The sequence below is a fragment of the Alexandromys fortis genome, unplaced genomic scaffold (genome assembly GCF_014885135.2).
Source record: "Alexandromys fortis isolate MF-2015 unplaced genomic scaffold, M_Fortis_MF-2015_v1.1 scaffold_227, whole genome shotgun sequence".
Lineage (NCBI taxonomy): Eukaryota > Metazoa > Chordata > Mammalia > Rodentia > Cricetidae > Alexandromys > Alexandromys fortis.
In genome coordinates, this window is record NW_026068109.1 from 1,217,517 (window position 1) to 1,234,515 (window position 16,999).

Consider the following 16,999-nt stretch of genomic DNA (forward strand, 5'->3'; position numbering starts at 1 on the left):
AGCCCAATTGCCCAGCTGCTCTCGCTTGGCCAAATACTACAGGTCTGAGGCCTCCGTGCAGTACAAGACAACCACTTGGCTGTTTGGGTTAACCAATTCTAGAGAGGGCATGGAGTGGCATAAGAGAGACAGGGTGTCCCTAAGAGCTTGTCCCCCTCACCCCTGGGCCACACTGGCCATGGGACAGGGCTCAGTAATCTAATTCACAACGTTCCCTTCTCGGAGCTGGGAAGTGGAGTTGGGATTGGTCACAGTGTGCTAGGTGCAGCCAGGCTTAAATGTCATGGCAAAGAGCAGGGAACGTGCCATTTAATCCTCTGTGCAAGAACAGTGTGGCCAGCTGGCTTCCAAGCCATCCTAGGGAGGCTACCTGGGGACAGCCGCCTCCAAAGCAGGAAGGTGGGTTGGTTTTCTGCATTGGCTACCCATGGGACATTTGGTCTAGGATTCCGGGGCGGGGTTGTGGTCACTGAGAAGGGAGTCCGGGGCTTCCCTGGCAGTCCTCACCCATCCTCTTCCTCCCCAGAGTCCTGCTCCTACCTGTCTCTTCAGAACCTCTGTCTCACGGATCCCAGGCTGGCCGCAGACTCACTATGCAGCCAAGTATAACCCTAGACTTTTGATCCTCCTGCTCCACCTCTGAGTGCTGAGGCTAAAGGCATGTGCGGCCGTACTAAGTGTATGGGGTACTGAGGGTTGAACCTGAGGTTCCTACATTCGAGGCAAGTACTCTGACAACTGAAAATACTCGGTGTCCTACCCCCTCCATGGCTTTTAAAGACCCCCAACAGTGAAGCCCCTGCTCTGGGGTCCTGTATATCTAAAGACAATGGGAGCCCATCTTCACTCTCCCAAGAGTCTCTCTCTGTCCCACCCCCAAGACTTCCACCCTTAGGCATCCACACTACAGGGTCTCAGCAGACTGGAAAGGGACTGAGCCACCAGGTTCAGGTCTGGTGAGGGAGACGTGGTTTCTCTGCCTCGGAAGCTCGTTGGGTGGGACCAGATCCCATTCACCACACTCCAAGTACCCCAGGCTACACCACACTCCAAGTACCCCAGGCTACCACTGAGCTCTGAGCCCAGCCTTGAACAGGCCCAGCGGGTCTCAGGGCCCAGGAAAACAGCTAACCACGATTCTGGCTGGTGAATGAGGGGCTGTACTAGGTTGGTTCGGGTCCTGCTAGGGGAGCCCTTTCTAGAAACACAGGATCTGCGGCCTCAGGGCTGGGTGGGGGTGTGAGAGGCCAGGCACCAGGTCCATTCAGAGCACAGCCCACTCACATCTGGTCGCAGGGTAGCAGGTGCTCACGGGCTTCCAGGTCTGGGCTGGGTTCGCTCACAAAGATGTCACCCTTGCAGGTGACAGACCAGATGGCCTGTGGGGACGGGCGTCCGTGGACCTTCCGGCTCTCACAGCAGGACAGGCTGAGCAGGGCGAGCTGGCGTGGATACACAGCTGGTCACTGCTGGGCATGCTGAGGCCTGGGTGCTTTCTCCTCACTAAGCCCTACTGGACCCCATCACTCACCCAGTCGTTCATGTCTTGCTCTGTGGCGGCAGCCAGGCGCACAGGCCACCTCTGCCGCGTCCTCTCGGGGGTGTAGAGGGCGAAGGAGTGCTTGGCTTCATTGAGCACAGGGACCAGCACGGTCACCTCGTTCAGGAACACGTGCAGGTACTGTTGGGATGGGGATGCACGGTGAGGCTGACACCCTAGGCAGGGACCCTCATCTAGACCTCGTTCTTGGGCCCCATGATCCCTTTGCTAGTGCTAAAGCCATGCTTGATGAACAAATGCTTTGGGGCTGAGGCTGTGGCTCAGAGCAGAGAGGGCTAGCACGCACCAAGTTCAATCCCCAGCACCGCATAGACCAGGCATGGGGGTGTGTGAGAGCCCATTTCCCACCCACCCCTCCTAAAACATGCTCCAAGTTGGCTGCGTGGCACACGTGAGCCTAGGATTCATCTCCTCAACCTCTGGTCTCAACTCAGAGGCCAAGTCTGACCAAGCATGAGTCAATCATGTGACCCCAGTGCCAGGGAGGGTGGTGTTGAAGGATGGTGAGTTCAAGGCCATTCTGGGCTACCTGGTGAGTTCCAGCCAGCCTAGTTAGTTAACTTGGTGAGGCTCTGTCTCAAAACACAGAGGACTAGGAAAATATACAGCGGTGTTTGGATTAAAAAAAAAATTGACTGTTGTCAGAGGGGTGCTGGTTTGGCGAGGCCACATGTGCCATCACCAGGCTTTGCCAGTGAAGGCAGGTTCTGCAGTAAACGCCTCAAGGACCTACTCCACGTGCCCCCTATGGAAAACTGGCCCTTGACGGCCCTCCTCCCCAGACAAGGGCTTCCCACTCCGTACCTTCTTTTCCTCGTGGACCATGTAATAGATGAAGAGAATGCTGTCTCGAGCCCCGTCGTGCCCTGTGAACTGCTCCAGGGCCACACGGACGTCCACCCATTTGTGGGGCTTCCAGTCACACCACCACTGCAGGGACCCGGTCTTCACCCACACCGACTGTGGCACGGACAACCGGGAGCAGGGGAGAGGTCACAGATAGCTCTATCCAAGAGCCCTAGAGCTAGCTAGCTATTCTAGCCCTGGGTCTCCCCATTTTCCCATGCCCTGAGTCCACCCTCCCAGCTTCTCATCCATTAATGTCAGTACCACAATTGGACACTAGGTGGCGCCAGATACACAGCTGTCTCATCAGTCTCCCAGAGTGGACACATCCTTAGCCTACCATCTGGATAGGGAAACTGAGGCTCAAGGAAGAGGTCATATCTGGCCAAAGTCTAAAAGGGAGTCAATGCTGGCGATCAAAGTCTCAGGCTGCCTGGGTGCATAGACCCCAAGCTTCTGGGCCAGCCTTAGCCAAGACTTCTTGTGTTCTATTTAATTTCTCTTTCCCTGGCCTGACTATGGCATCCGAGATTGGGTCTCTGCTTCTGAGGGCATGGGGTACGCCAAGAAGGGTGACCCTGGGGATGGCAGTGACTGTCTAAAACTCCATCCTGACCAATTCATCAAAATACCCCATTGGGAGTTTAGGTTCCTGGAGGGGGACAGGCAAATTGACACAGTTTGCCTGTCTCCTCCCTGTCCATTGCCTGCTGAGGATGCTGGCTTCCCAGAACCCACAGGGTGTCCTGAAGGTGGTGGGACCCCAAGACAGGTCCTTCAGGATAGGTGAATGAACCACCAACTGGATGCCTTATCCTTGGGGCCTGGAAGCACTGCTGGGCATGTGGGACAAGTGTCCACTCTTAACATCCACAGCCGGGCAGGCATACAGCCAAGACGCAATCACTAAAGGAGCAGGGGCAGGTATGGCAGCGAGTGTCCGTGACCCCAGCACTCGGATGACCAATGGGACATGAACCTGGGCTAAAGGATGTGTTCTGGGCTAGCGTGGGGGCACAGGGAGACCCCGTCTCTAAACACACAGAGAGTGCAGCAGGGCCAGCTGGCCTACCTGCTCCACAGCCTGCTCGTAGTGTCTGAAGCTCTCCAGCTCCCTCTTGGTCCTCTCCGTGAGCTGCTGGAAGATCTGCTTCCTCCAGGCAGCGGTCTGGGCGGGTGTGATGGACAGGGACAGCGTCTGCACTGAGGGGGACAGGCCTGCAAGAGGCCAGAGCCTCAGGCCGGGTGCCATCCTGCCTGCAGCTGGACGGGAGGCTAATGTGGCTCCCTGCACCCCCGCCCCTGTGATGGTCCAGGGTAACTGTGATGGGTGGACCCACCTCGAGTGTGGGGTGACCCATCCCATGAGCTGGGGCCCCAGCCTGAATAAGAAGGACAAACAGCATCCATCCCTGTTTCTTGACTGTGGAAGCAATGTGACCCCCTCCACCACGATGGGCTGTATCCCTGAACCATGAGCCAAAATAAACCATCTCTCCTAAGCCCTCCCTGGTGGGTGTTTTGCCCAATGGTGAGAAAGGGAACTACCACAATCCCCAAATCAGCCTTTAAAAATGCATTTTTCTTTCCTTCCCTCTTTTTGCCTTCTTTTTGTGTGTGTGCTGATGGTAGAGTATCTTCTCTCTCTTTTTTCAATAATTTCTCTGCCTTACCATTTTTTTTTTTTTTTTTGAGAGCAGATCTCTCACTATTTTAGCTGCCTGGCCAGTGAGCCCCCAGCACTGCGGTTACAGGGATACACTGCCGCCCCCACTCTTATACAGGCTCTAGGCATCCGAACTCAGGTCCTCATGCCTGCACTAAGATATCTCCCCGGCTCCAATCTACCTGTTCTTGTTAAAAAGTTCCAACTTACAAACTGTTGTGTGAGCCTTCCTCCTTGGAGCCTCGGAAGGCCAAAGACTGGCCCGATGCCTTAGCTAAGGTGAACACAGAGGCTCCAGGCAGGTTGTGAGCCCGCTGCGGTTCTCAGGTAACCTATACCCCAGGCACCCACAGACACCTGCTTTGGATACACCAGTCCCACGAGCCCCCTTACCTGACTGGACAGTGAACCACTTGAGCACAGAGCCTGCCTCCACTGTGCATCCACCTCCAGACACCCAGGCCCACAGGGGATGGTCATCCGCTCCATACGGCTCCTCCATGCCCAGTGGGAAGGGCCCTAGGGAGGAGAGGCCCGTCGTCTCAGGAAAGCCTGCAGCTGGCTGGTTAGACGCCCTCTTGGGCTCCTTGAGGTCAATGTTGGTCCAGGGCAGCTCGGCTGGTGTGGAGGCTGGACCATGGCATTCATCAGCACTAGAAGCCTCAGGGGCCTTCCCTTCGCTTTCAGCTGGGCAGGCGTTCTCCATGTTCTGCTCAGGGTTCCTGCTGGCCTCGGGGCCCTTGGACAAGCTCCCTTTAAGGTTCCTGGAATTGTCCAAAGATTCTTTGGGGAAAGGTTGTTCGGGGCCCTGTCTCTCAACTTCCGAGGAGGCATCGGTATCGCTGGGTGCAGACTCCGTACCACTGCCCCTCACCTCATCCCCGAAGAAGCAGCCGGCACTGGGGACGAAACAGGACAAACTCACTTGCTGGTAGAAGACGTGTTTCACAACTAATTTACCTGGGTGAATCGAGTCAAGTCACAAGCCCACTGAGCTCTTGTCTACCGCCCCTGTATAGCACACGTGGACGGTGCTTCCCAGGGGCTGAAGACCCCATCCCATCCCAGATCAAAGGGTCGAGACGTGTGTGTATTTACTGTTGTTTCTAGATGGGCTGGGATGTAGACCAGCTGGCAAAATGCTTGCCTGGAATGGGTGAAGCCCCGCGTTTGGTCTTCAGCGGCACCCCATAAAACTGGGTGCACGGCTGCCATCCCAGTTTGGGGGAGGTAGAGGCAGGAGGATCAGGAGTTCAAGGTCATCCTCCGGTACACAGACAGGCTATATTCCATGCTGCCTGGAACTCACTCTGTAGCCCAGGCTCCCCTTGAATTTATAGCAATCCCAAATGCTAGGATCACAGGGATATACCACCACACTCAACCGGAGTAGCTTGTTGCTTTGCTTTGTTTGGGAGACAGGGTCTCATGTATCCCGGGGTTGGTCTCAAACTCATTATGTAACCATGGATGACCTTAAACTCCTGATTCTCCTGCCTCCCCCTTCCAAATGCTGGGATTACAGGTGCGTATCACCACACCCACCCAATCACGTGGTGTTAAGCATGGACTTTGCGCAGGACATACAAGCACTGCTCCAGCTGAGCGACATCACCAGCTCACTGGTATCTTTTTGATTAGGGTAAAATACATCTGAGGGTTCTTTCTTCTGCTGCTTTTGTTGGTGGTATTATTATTGTAGAAGTGAGGTTTAAATCCAGGGGTAGAAAAGTGGTCTGCCAAAGAGCTACACCTCCAGCCCTTTCTATTAATTAATTAATTAATTAATTTTTTTTGTTTTGTTTTTTTGTTTTTCGAGACAGGGTTTCTCTGTAGCTTTTGGAGCCTGTCCTGGAACTAGCTCTTGTAGGCCAGGCTGGCCTCAAACTCTCAGAGATCTGCCTGCCTCTGCCTCCCAAGGGCTGGGCTTAAAGGCGTGCGCCACCACTGCCCGGCTATTTTTTTTTTTTTTTTGAGACAGGGTTTCTCAGTGTAGCCCTGGCTGTCCTGGAACTTGCTCTGTAGACCAGGCTGCCTCCTGAGTGCTGGGACTAAAGGCATGTGCTACCACCGCCCCGCTGTACTTTTGTATTTTAAGATGACCTAGCTAAGATACCTTTGTAGGTAATCTTGAACTCCCTCTGTCCTCCAGAGAGCCCTCCTGCCTCAGCCTCTGAGTGCTGGGATTACAAGGCCCGTGCTAGCCCAGCTAAAGCTGCCCTTTCTTCTAGTCGCTGTTTTGAAACAGGGCATTAGCTTCATAGTCACTAGTACCCAAAAATGACCTTGAATGTGACCCTCCTTCCTCCACGCCTCTGCAGGGATTACTTGTGTGTTCTACCATCTCTGAGCTACACTGACTACTTTAAAATCTGTGCAACTGTTCCCATCACCTACTGTCTTGGTTCGCTCTACCTGTCAACCTGAGAAGCCTAGAATCAGTCATTTGGGAGGTGACTCAGCTGAAGAATTGCCTCGATCATACCGGGCTGTGAGCAAGGCTGTGGAGGAGTCTTGATTATTAATTGATATAGGGGGGTCCAGCCTACTCTGGGCAGCACCACTCCCCAGGCAAGTGGTCCTGGGCTATTATATAGACATGTGCGTATAGGCCAGCTGGCAAGCAGCGTTCCTGCACCGTTTGGGCTGTAACTCATCACTTGGCTGTAACTTCTTTACTCAGAGGTAATGTTCAATATGTGGCCCAGCCAACAGGCCTGCCTTCGAGTTCCTGTCTTGACTCCCTCAATGATGGACCATGGCCTGTAAGATGAAATAGACCCTTTCCTCCACGAAACCGCTTCTGGTAAAAGTGTTTTATCACAGCAATGGAGATACGATTAGGACACTAGCTACACAAGTTTTTCTTTTCTCTTTTTGTTTTTGTTGGAACAAAGTCTTACTATGTAGCTCAGGCTGGTCTAGAACTCACAATCCTCTGGTAAAGACTGATCTCTTGCAGGTCATTGGCCTTGTACCCCATGGGGCCACAGACAGTCTGTCCCACCCAACTCCTCTGCACGCGGCTGCCCTGTGTCACCTGAGGAGACTAGATGAGCTGCCAGAATGTGACCGGTCACTTTCTCGGCCCACAATGATGGCCTTCCATGTCTTCCCGCTGAGCTCACTGGGGGTGACGCCCTGTCGGAAGTACACAGCTCGGTCCTCACAGCTGATCCCCCAGACCTACAACAGATGGGATGCTGCTGAGAGGCAGTTGGGCACACACCTGGACCTCTTATCCCTTCTGCCAGCGTCCAGGAGGGCTCAGCAGGGCTGCAGGACAGGTATGCAAAGGCAGGCAGGAGTCCCCTGCCCCTATGGTGACATGGGGGGGCATGCGTGAGTGTTAGTCAGGGCTAGGATGGGGGTTGGTAAATTACTGAAGATATCCAGGAGATGCAGAAATCCAGAAATCCAGGCAGGAAAGGCTGGCAGGGCTGGGGGAAGGGAGGGGTTGCAGCAAATCCAGGAGCATCAGAAGCCTGGCTCTGGGTCCCTAAAACTTCAGTCTGGGGCTATGGGATGACAAGGTCCAGAGTAGACAGAGAGGTGACAGATGCTGAGCTGGGGCAGAGTCCACTCGGTGCTTTGTCTTAGTTAAGCCAATTTTAATTATGTGTATTTTGTGTGTATATGTGAAGGTATGTGTGTATTTTGTGTGTATATGTGTAGGTATATATTTTGTATGTATGTGTCTACAGGTATGTGTGTACTTTTGTGTGTATAATATGTGTAGATATGTGTGTATTTTCTGTGTATATGTGAAGGTATGTGCATATGAATGCAGGGGCCCATGGAGGCCAGAAGAAGGCACTGGATCCCTTGGTTACAGGTGGTTGAGAGCTGCCCCCAAATGGGCAGGGAACAGAACTTGGGCTGCTCAGTCATCTCTCCAGTCTCTTGTTTTATTCTTTGAGACAGGACCTCACATAGCCCAGGCTGGGCTGGAACTTGCTAGGTCACCAAGGATGACCTTGAACTTTTGATCCTCCTACCTCTACCTCCCTACTGCTGGGATTGCAGGTATACAGAACACCTGGATTTATGTGGTACTAGGGATGTAGTAAAGAATTATTTATGTATAAGTATGTGTGTCCCTGAATGGGTTTCTGTGCACCACGGGAGTGCACGTGCCTGCAGAGGCCAGAAGAATGTGGTGATCTGTAACTGGAGTTACAGACAGCTGTGAGCTGCCCAATGTGGATGATGGGAACTGAACCAGGGTCCTCTGGAAGAGTACTAAGTAAGCACTGTTAACCACTGAGCCACTTCTCCAAACCCTCACTATCTTTTTACAAGTTATTTTTTGTCTGGATGGTGGTAGTGCACACCCTTAAACCCAGCACTTGGGAAGCAGAGGCAGGAGGATCTCTGAATTAAGAAGCCAGCCTGGTCTACAGAGCGAGTTTTAGGACAGCCAGGGTTACACAGAGAAACTCTGTCTTCAAAAACAAAACATTATTTTATTGTTTGGTTTTTGTTTTTATTGTTTTTTAAAGATTTATTTATATTAATTATGTATACACTGTTCTGTCTGCATGTATGCCTGCAGGTCAGAAGAGGGAGCCAGATCTCATTACAGATGGTTGTGAGCCAGCATGTGGTTGCTGGGAATTGAACTCAGGACCTCTGGAAGAGCAGTCAGTGCTCTTAACCACTGAGCCATTTCTCCAGCACCCATTATTTTATTTTATATGTCTATTTTGTCTGAATGTATGTCTGTGTACCACATATGTGTCTAGTGACTGCAGAGGTCACAAGAGGTGGTTGGACCCCCAGAACTGGAGATAGACAGCCGTGAGCCACACAGTGCTGGGAGTCAAACCCAGGTCCAGCAGAAGAGCAGCCAGTGATCTTAACTAACCACTAAACCATCTCTCCAGCCCCAAATTGCATTTTGTTAGGAGGAAGGAAGCATTGTCATACTGACATCCATGAGAAGAACATGGCATCACAGAGTCAAAGAGGGGAAACCCAATGTTCTCATTCAGCAGTGTCCTCCTCCTTAATGCTACCTTCTTACATCTAGGGTGCACGCCCCACCCTTCCTCACCAGCAGACTGCCCTGCAGGGTCCTAAGCGAAGTAATCCTGAGCCAAACAGAGAAGCCAGGTCTATAGCATACCAGTCCCCTAGGCCCCAGAGAACCCTCGGACTCCTCACTGTGCCCTCTGGAACCCTGGCTGGGGAAGAAGGACAGTAGGGTGGCAGGTGGACAGGCTGTGCTAGGAGTCCCAAGAGCCATGTGCACACCCACCTGGTCATTCAACCCCACGTTCACCATTGTCATCTCTCCAACCATCTCGATCCAGCTGGTCCCACAGGGGTTGTGAGAGTTGACACCCCTCCGGAACCACACCTGCAAAATCAGAAAGATGCACGTACCCCTGGAGACCTTTGGAGACAGAAGTCCGTGTCTGTGTGTGTAGGGCAGAGAACAACCTCATCTGTCATTCCACAGGTGCCATCCACCTTGCTTTTTTGAGACAGGGTCTCTCACCAGCCTAGACCTTGCCAAGTAAGTTTAACTGGCTGGTCTGTAAGCTCTGGGGATCCATCTGTTCCCACCTCCCAGCACTGGGATCACAGACACACATTAGCACACACCAGCACTGGGATCACAGGCACACACCAGCACACACCAGCACACACCAGCACACACCAGCACGCCCAGCACTGTGATTGCAGGCACACACTGCATACACCAGCAATGGGATCGCAGGCACACACTAGCACACACCAGCATGCCCAGCACTGCGATCCCAGGCACACACTAGCACACACTAGCACGCCCAGCACCGGAATTGCAGGCACACACTAGCACACACTAGCACGCCCAGCACTGGGATCACAGGCACACACTAGCACACACCAGCACGCCCAGCACTTTAACATTGGTTTTAGGGCTGGAACTCGGGTCCTCATGATAGCAAAGCAAGTTTTTACCAACTGAGCCACCTCAGAATCTCAGGGGAGCTTTTCATTGTATTTTTACTTATTTACTTGGACGGGGACAGAGAGGGACATGTATCGTAGCTTGCATGTGGAGATCAGAAGACAACCGTGGGGGTTGGTTCTCTCCTTCTACCACGTGCATCCTGGGGACTGAGCTCAGGTCGATGGGCCTGGTAGCAGGCGTCTTTACCTACGAGTCACCTTACCGGCTCATTCCAGAAAATCCTTTTAGGGTCCTGGGGTGACAGGAGTGGCCCCTACATATAGTTAAAATGAACCCACAATGTACAAGGCCCTAGCTTCCTTCCCAGCACCACGACAGGCAGAGATGATAGATGGACAGATAGATTTCACAAAAGCATATACAATTAGCTAATTTGACTGGACCTGCCTCTGACAATGTGTCAAAGGAGAAGAGAAAGACATTTAATTGGCTGAAGTTAACTGGGTGGCTACTGGCATCTAGTTCTCTGAAATGGTTGACCTATGGAACAATAAACATGGTTGTTCAGAATTTTAGTTCAGGGCTGTGTGTGAGGGTGCCATAGGCCAGCATCAAATACCCTGGAGATGGGTGGTGATGATTTCAACAGGGGGAACAGCTCACAGCAGGGGCTGGAGGTGTGGCTCAGATGGTAGAGGAGCTGCTTGGTATGCATGAAGCCCAGAGTTTGGTCCCCAGCACTGCGACAGTCAGGTATGATGCAACGTGTCTATAATCTGAGCAGGAGGGGTGGGAGCTTAAGGCCAGCCCCTGCTACATACTAAGTTTAGTATACCATCTCAAACGGAAAAGGCAAACCCACAGGATTTATACAAGGGGTTTAGACGACCTCACAGGAACAGAAAGCCTTGGTATTAAATGGCACCATTACGTACCCCAGTTTCAGCCCCCAGCTCTTACTTTGCGGTCCTTCGTGATGGCCCAGACCACACTGACTCCCGCGGAGACGTGCATAATACCGTTTTCAGACCCAGGAGGCTCCACTATGGACCAGGAACTTCCTGCCAGTTTCCAAAGAGACCCCAGGCAGCCCCCGTCAGCCAAGATTCTGGACAGGAACAGCCCCGCTTCCTGTGATGGGACTGGCTACCTTTTGGGTTGTTCCTGCAGATTCCTTCTCTGACCAAGGCCTGCCCTTCCCAGAGGGTGGCCCATATAAGGTCATGGGGCCCACAGCTGATCTGGACCACCTCCCCTGGGGTGTCCACAAGAGACCAGGAGGAGCCTTCTGGGTTGGGGTGGCTGACATCCTCTCGGTACCACACCTGGGAGAGGAGAAGAAAATATGGTATTTGAATGGCTAAACCCGCCTACCTGCACAGGCCGCACATGGGGTCTCTGACACATTCACACCCTCCCTTCACATACACACCTTGGTGAGAAAGTGCACAACCTGGGCTGTGGCGGGTCTAGAGAGGCAGACCTAGTCTCTGCTGTGAGACCATAAGCAGATTCCAGTGTCAGCACGGGGCACCCAGCACCTCCCAGGCAGTCCATGACACCTGTGCCCCCTAGTGGCTATGTGCTCCCAGGACACCGGTACAAGTGAAAGCAGGGTCTTGGTGGTTTAAGTTGGGGGGGGGGACCCAATGTCTAAAATGTCCACTTCTTTTCCTCTTCAACCAAAACAATGCAGTTCCTCTTTCCCCATATCTCTGCCAAGGATTGCTGTCTGTTTCTTTCTTGATAATAGTTACCCCGACTCCAGAGAGAGGGAATCTCAAAAGTAGTTGTGTGTGTGTGTGTGTGTGTGTGTGTGCATGCGTGCTATTGTTTGTGCATGATCATGTATGCATAGGGCCTACAGAATAGGACATGTAGCTGGGGTTGACCGCACATAACTACACTGTTGATTCAGGTAAAGGAGGTGAGGGGAGGATGGGTCCACAGAGCCATCTTTAGACTCGGGGCCCTGACTGCTCTGCTCTTGCCAATCTACCCTTAGGATGGGCTCTGCAGGACCAGCCCTGGGAAGCCTCTCTTTTGCTACCAAGTAGGCAGCTTCAGGGAACAAGCCTCTCCCTTACGGAGCACAGGGTCCTGGGGCCACCTCTTCCGGAGCACAGGAGTGGTAATGAGTGATACTGGTTGAGTGATACTGGCTCACAGCTGACACTCGGAAACACAAACACAGGTCCCTACTCTACCTTCTCTTTGCATCCAGGTAAGAAGTCCTGAGCTAGGGCTCTCACCCTGCTTGGCTGCTCTCCACCACCCTCTCTCCACCACCCTCCAGAAGGGCTCAGGGGAAATGGTTGTGCTTCCCCTAAACCTGAGAGAGCATGACCCCAGCCAAAGTTAAGCCTGCTAAAAATAATCCGCTTTGACTGTTCCAAAGTCAGTGGAGACTTGTTAATCTGGTTACTGCAGGAGTGACTGAACAATCATAAAATAAGACCTAAAACTACGAGGAAGGCATCAGACCCCTATGCTTGGGACCATCCGTGTTCCTGCTGCCAGCCAGGCTTGGCGTTTTTCAGAAACTCTCTGAGAAAAGAATTCTCTCTAAATTTGCATCCATCCATCACCTACCAATCTGCACATCTACCATCTACCCACCCATCCATCCATCCATCCATCCATCCATCCATCCACCTATCTACCCACCCATCCATCCATCCATCCATCCACCCACCATCAATCTACCCCAGCCCACACACCACGATGCAACCACCCATATCCAGCCAATCAACACTCGACCCACTCCTCATCCCCCTACTCACTTCCCTTCCATTTGTCCTGCCACTAGCCTATCCATCCACCTGTCATCTCTCCACCCACCCACGAGTTTTCTGTCATCTATTCACGTCTACTTACCATCCATCCATCCATCACCCCTCCATCCATATACCCACCCTCATCCATCGAGCTACACACCATCAGTCTATCCACACATCAGCCACCCACCCACCCACACATCCACAACCCTCCTGGAGACTGGAGGAAGGAGCTGGCAGGGAGCCCAGAATCCGTCCAAAGAGACAGAATTGATTACATCTGAGCCTGAAGTGGGCTAGGACGAGGGACAGGTCCCAAGGCTTCCAGGGTATTGTGGAGTCTGGAAACTCTCTGCCTGTGCAGGAAGTCCCAGTTCTAAGGATAGGAGGCAATGAGCTCTCTTCCCCCACCTTGGGAAACCCCGGCACCAGTCCAGCCTGCAGCTGGCCTCCTTTGCCATGTCAGATCTTGGGCACAGTGGTAGTGACTTACCTTTCCCTGCAGGGACACGGCCCACACGGACAGGCGGCCCACAGGTTCCTCTGTGATCTCCCACCCTCCCACAGACAGGTCATTGAAGGGGTCGGGGAGTTCCTTGGGGTCATCCTTCGAGGGGATCTGAAATGAAGAGTGAGAATCAATGGCTGTCATCACCTGGTGACCTGTACTGTGTCCCTCTCTCTCCTGCCTCTCCCCCAGTCTTTCCATCCTCAGCATAGTCCATGCTGCCTGACTCCATGAAGAAGGCAGCCACAAGCCTGTGGAGCTGACCATGGGTACCCTCTATTCTGTCCCCTTCATCAGACGCCAGATCTGAGCCACTGCTTTTGAGCTGGGTCATTGGGGACAACACGAGAGCCCCGGTCAGGGAGGGGAAGCCTAAGAAAGGACAAGTTCTGTGCTAACTTTGGCGCCTATGTGGCCGTCTCCCAAATGAGGGGACTTGTAGAGTTACAAGGCTCTGTGGTAGAGAACAAATCAAAAGCCAGGACCCAGGGTGGGTATGGTGTCCCCTTCTGCCCCGGTCGGGGGATGAATAAAGATGCCAATCCTTGTAACCCTCCTATCAGGGACCCTATGCTCCACCCCCATGCCCCATTGAGGCAGAAAGACCTTGGCCCAGGTGTCCCGGGATTTGTATCTCCTATACCGGATCCACTTTCGCCTCCGCACGCATGAATTCCATTTCTTGTCTTTAGTGTAGGTGGCAGGGAAGTCCATAGCGTAGGTCCACCCCTGAAATACCAAGGTTGGTGTCCAATCCCATAGCCACAGAGGTTGGACACCAACAGGGAGGGTGGCACTGGGGGACAAGCTGAGCCCGAGAGGCATCCACGGAGGGGTCTGAGTTCACCTACCCCTTTCTCGGTGGGCTCCCCTCCAAAGTTCTCATCCACGTACCAGTCCGATTCCCATTCCCAGTGTGGCGAGGGCAGTTCTACCCCATCCAGCGGCCGATGCTGGAGCCCACTCACGTCACTCCATGACCAGCGGTCACTCGGCAGGAGCTTCTCACAGAAGCCTCCCATGGGGTTCCAACGCTGAGGCCAGGAGACACGGAGATGGTATTAGGAATGAGCCAGATGGGGGTGGCCACCTCAGCAACCACACGCGTGCGCGCGCGCGCGCGCGCGCGCACACACACACACACACACACACACAGAACTACCTGATTCTCATAGGCCTCCTCGCGGTGGCGGATGGGTACATCACTGGAACACACGTACAAGTAGACCTGGTTGTCACAGGCAATGCCCCAGCAGCACTGGGTGGCTGCACTAACCCGCTTGAACTCCATCTGGACATCCTTGCAAAGCTCCCAGTACTGGCCAGCCGTGGACAAGGTGTACACTCTCCCGAAGAGGTCCACCGCCCACAGCACAGAGGCGGGCATGGTTGCAGCGCTGTGGGGAAGACAGAGACAAGAGAAACGGTATCAGTGTTCTGACTCCTGGACCAGGGACATCACGAGAACCTTGTGCGGTGGCTGTATCGTGCTACAAATGGCAAAATGAGGTCCCAAGAGACAAGCAAGCAGTCCCCATAGCAACCATAAGCAAAGCGTGTCTCCAAGTATAAACTTTTCTCTTCGCCTCTTCTTTCTCATTATAGGATGCTCTGCCTCTTTAAATTTAAGACAGGGTCTCACGGGCCCCAGGGTTGATCTCAGATTTTCTCTGCAGCAAGGATGATCTTGACTTGTGACCCTCCTCAGTACTTCCCAAGTACTGAAGTTACAGGTGAGCCCCGCCACACCCTGTTTATGTGGTACGACCTAGCACACATGAAGAGTGGGGTTTATCCCCAGCATCCTACAGACTACATGTGATGGCAACACTCGGAAAGTCGAGCTGAAGGCCTGCCTAGGCTACCCTATTGAGAGCGCACTGGGAAAGTAGGTAGGGTTATTTAGGGACCTCCAGGCTGTGCCAGGCTGCTCTACTCTGCCACAGGCACGGGGGGCGCTCCAGAAGGAACTGCCAGTGTGCTGAGGACTGGAGATGGAACAAATCTGAAAATAGGAGCATCTGCCTTGGGCAAGATCGGCTCTTTTGGAACCCAGTGGGCCTCACAGACCAAGGAGGATACAGGTTGCAAAGGAAGCGGCAGGGATACGGAACAGGAAGCCAGAGGCAGGCAGGGACAAGTTCCGAGGAACACCCATGACCTGAAGCAGAGAGAGACTTCAGGAAGGGGACCTACTTCCTAAGAACTAAATGAGGTAACACAGACAGAGAACTTATGGTACACACTGTTCGGTACCCAGCATGACCTCTGTGACCGCCACTGACGGCACTTGATATACAACCATTAATCGCTCATCTGAGTTTTTGTTGATACATTTGAGTCAAGGTCTCACTACATAGTCCAGATTGGCCTGTACCCCACAATCTTTCTACCTCAGCCTCCCTAATGCTGGGATTACTGGTGTTTTCTGTCTCAACAGGTTTCAGTCTCTTGAGGAGAAAAGTCAAGCCAGAGGTGGGCAACATGGTTCATCAGGTAAGGGCCATTTGCCACACAAGGCTGGCAATGTGGGTTTAACTTCCTGAACCCACATAAAGGCAGAAGTAGAGAAACAACTATTTAAAGTTACCCTCTGACTATAAGCATATGCACACACGCACACAAAATATTAACAAGTAAACTTTAAAAGTAATTTTTAAAAAAAAAAAAAAAGTAAAGCCAGGTGTTGGTGCACATGCCTTTAATTCCAGCACTTGAGAGGCAGAGGCAGCAGATCTCTGTGAGTTTGAGGCCAACCTCGTCTACCATAGCTAGTTCCAGAGTTCCAGGATAAGCACCAAAGTTACAGAGAAACCCTATCTCAAAAAAAAAAAAAAAGAAAGAAAAAAGAAAGTAAGTCGGGTCGGGCAATGGTGGTGCATGTCTTTAATTCCAGCGCTCGGGAGGCAGAGGCAAGTGGATCTCAGTGAGTTTGAGGCCAGCCTGGTTTACAGAGAGAGTTCCAAGGCAGACTCCAAATCTACACAGAGAAACCCTGTCTAGAAAAACCAAAATAAATAAATAAATAAGAAAATAAAATTGAAGCTCGCCGAGATAGTGCATTCCTGCAGCTCAGCACACAGCAGTAGAAATAGGATGAGGACTTCCAGGCCAGCCTGGACTCTACATAGCAGGATACTGTCTCAATGCCCCTCCTCCAAAAACAATTCCCAATTCAATGTATAAACAACCAATTAAGGCAAGCCGAGCCTGAAGGTTGAGCTCAAAAGGTAAAGCTGTATTTGAAACCTTTTCCTTCAGAGAAATGACTAAGCACTAATTTTCTCCCAGACATAATTGAGCCTTCTGGGCAGCTAATGGAAGAACACTTGGATGGAGTGGGGGCTGTCCTCATGAACTCCCTTCCGAGTGGGAACTCAGGCACCAGTCACAGCAGAGCTAAAGGCCACACCAGGTAAACATCCATGGCCAACCACAACTCCTGTCTGCCTCCACAGGATGCTCCCCCAACTTGTCACGTGCCACTTCCTGTGAGATCACCATGCAACCTGGCTTGGGTCACTAGGTCACAGGACTCATGACGTGGGTGTGTGGAGGTCTTGTGATCCTGGGATCCTAAGATACCATCATTGTTTTCGCAGAAAGGAAGGGATGGAGAGAGGGAACATCTCCCCTGGAAGCAACCGCTACTTCAGAAGCAGCTGTAACTTGGTTAAAAGGACTCACCTCCCATATCCCTTCAGAGACAAAAAAAAAAAAAAAAAAAAAAAAAAAAAAA

General features: G+C 52.4%; 1 protein-coding gene across 5 annotated transcripts in view; it reads right to left on the reverse strand.

Moving 5' to 3' along the window:
* The window catches only part of Tecpr1 (tectonin beta-propeller repeat containing 1), a 29,566-nt gene that overhangs the window by 11,019 nt on the left and 1,548 nt on the right, over positions 1–16,999 (reverse strand). For 2 of the 5 annotated variants that reach the window (XR_007589027.1, XM_050124392.1), the window contains exons 2-14: positions 14,423–14,657; positions 14,112–14,294; positions 13,867–13,989; positions 13,246–13,371; positions 11,126–11,300; positions 10,936–11,036; positions 9,334–9,435; positions 7,114–7,259; positions 4,467–4,972; positions 3,480–3,625; positions 2,366–2,521; positions 1,532–1,681; positions 1,285–1,442 (exon numbers count right to left, since the gene is read on the reverse strand). Coding sequence is in view for 4 of the 5 variants with exons in the window: in XM_050124392.1 (XP_049980349.1) it covers positions 1,285–1,442; positions 1,532–1,681; positions 2,366–2,521; positions 3,480–3,625; positions 4,467–4,972; positions 7,114–7,259; positions 9,334–9,435; positions 10,936–11,036; positions 11,126–11,300; positions 13,246–13,371; positions 13,867–13,989; positions 14,112–14,294; positions 14,423–14,647 (2,297 nt within the window). In the remaining variant the exon portion in view is untranslated. The other 3 variants (XM_050124393.1, XM_050124395.1, XM_050124394.1) reach the window with 3 other exon arrangements.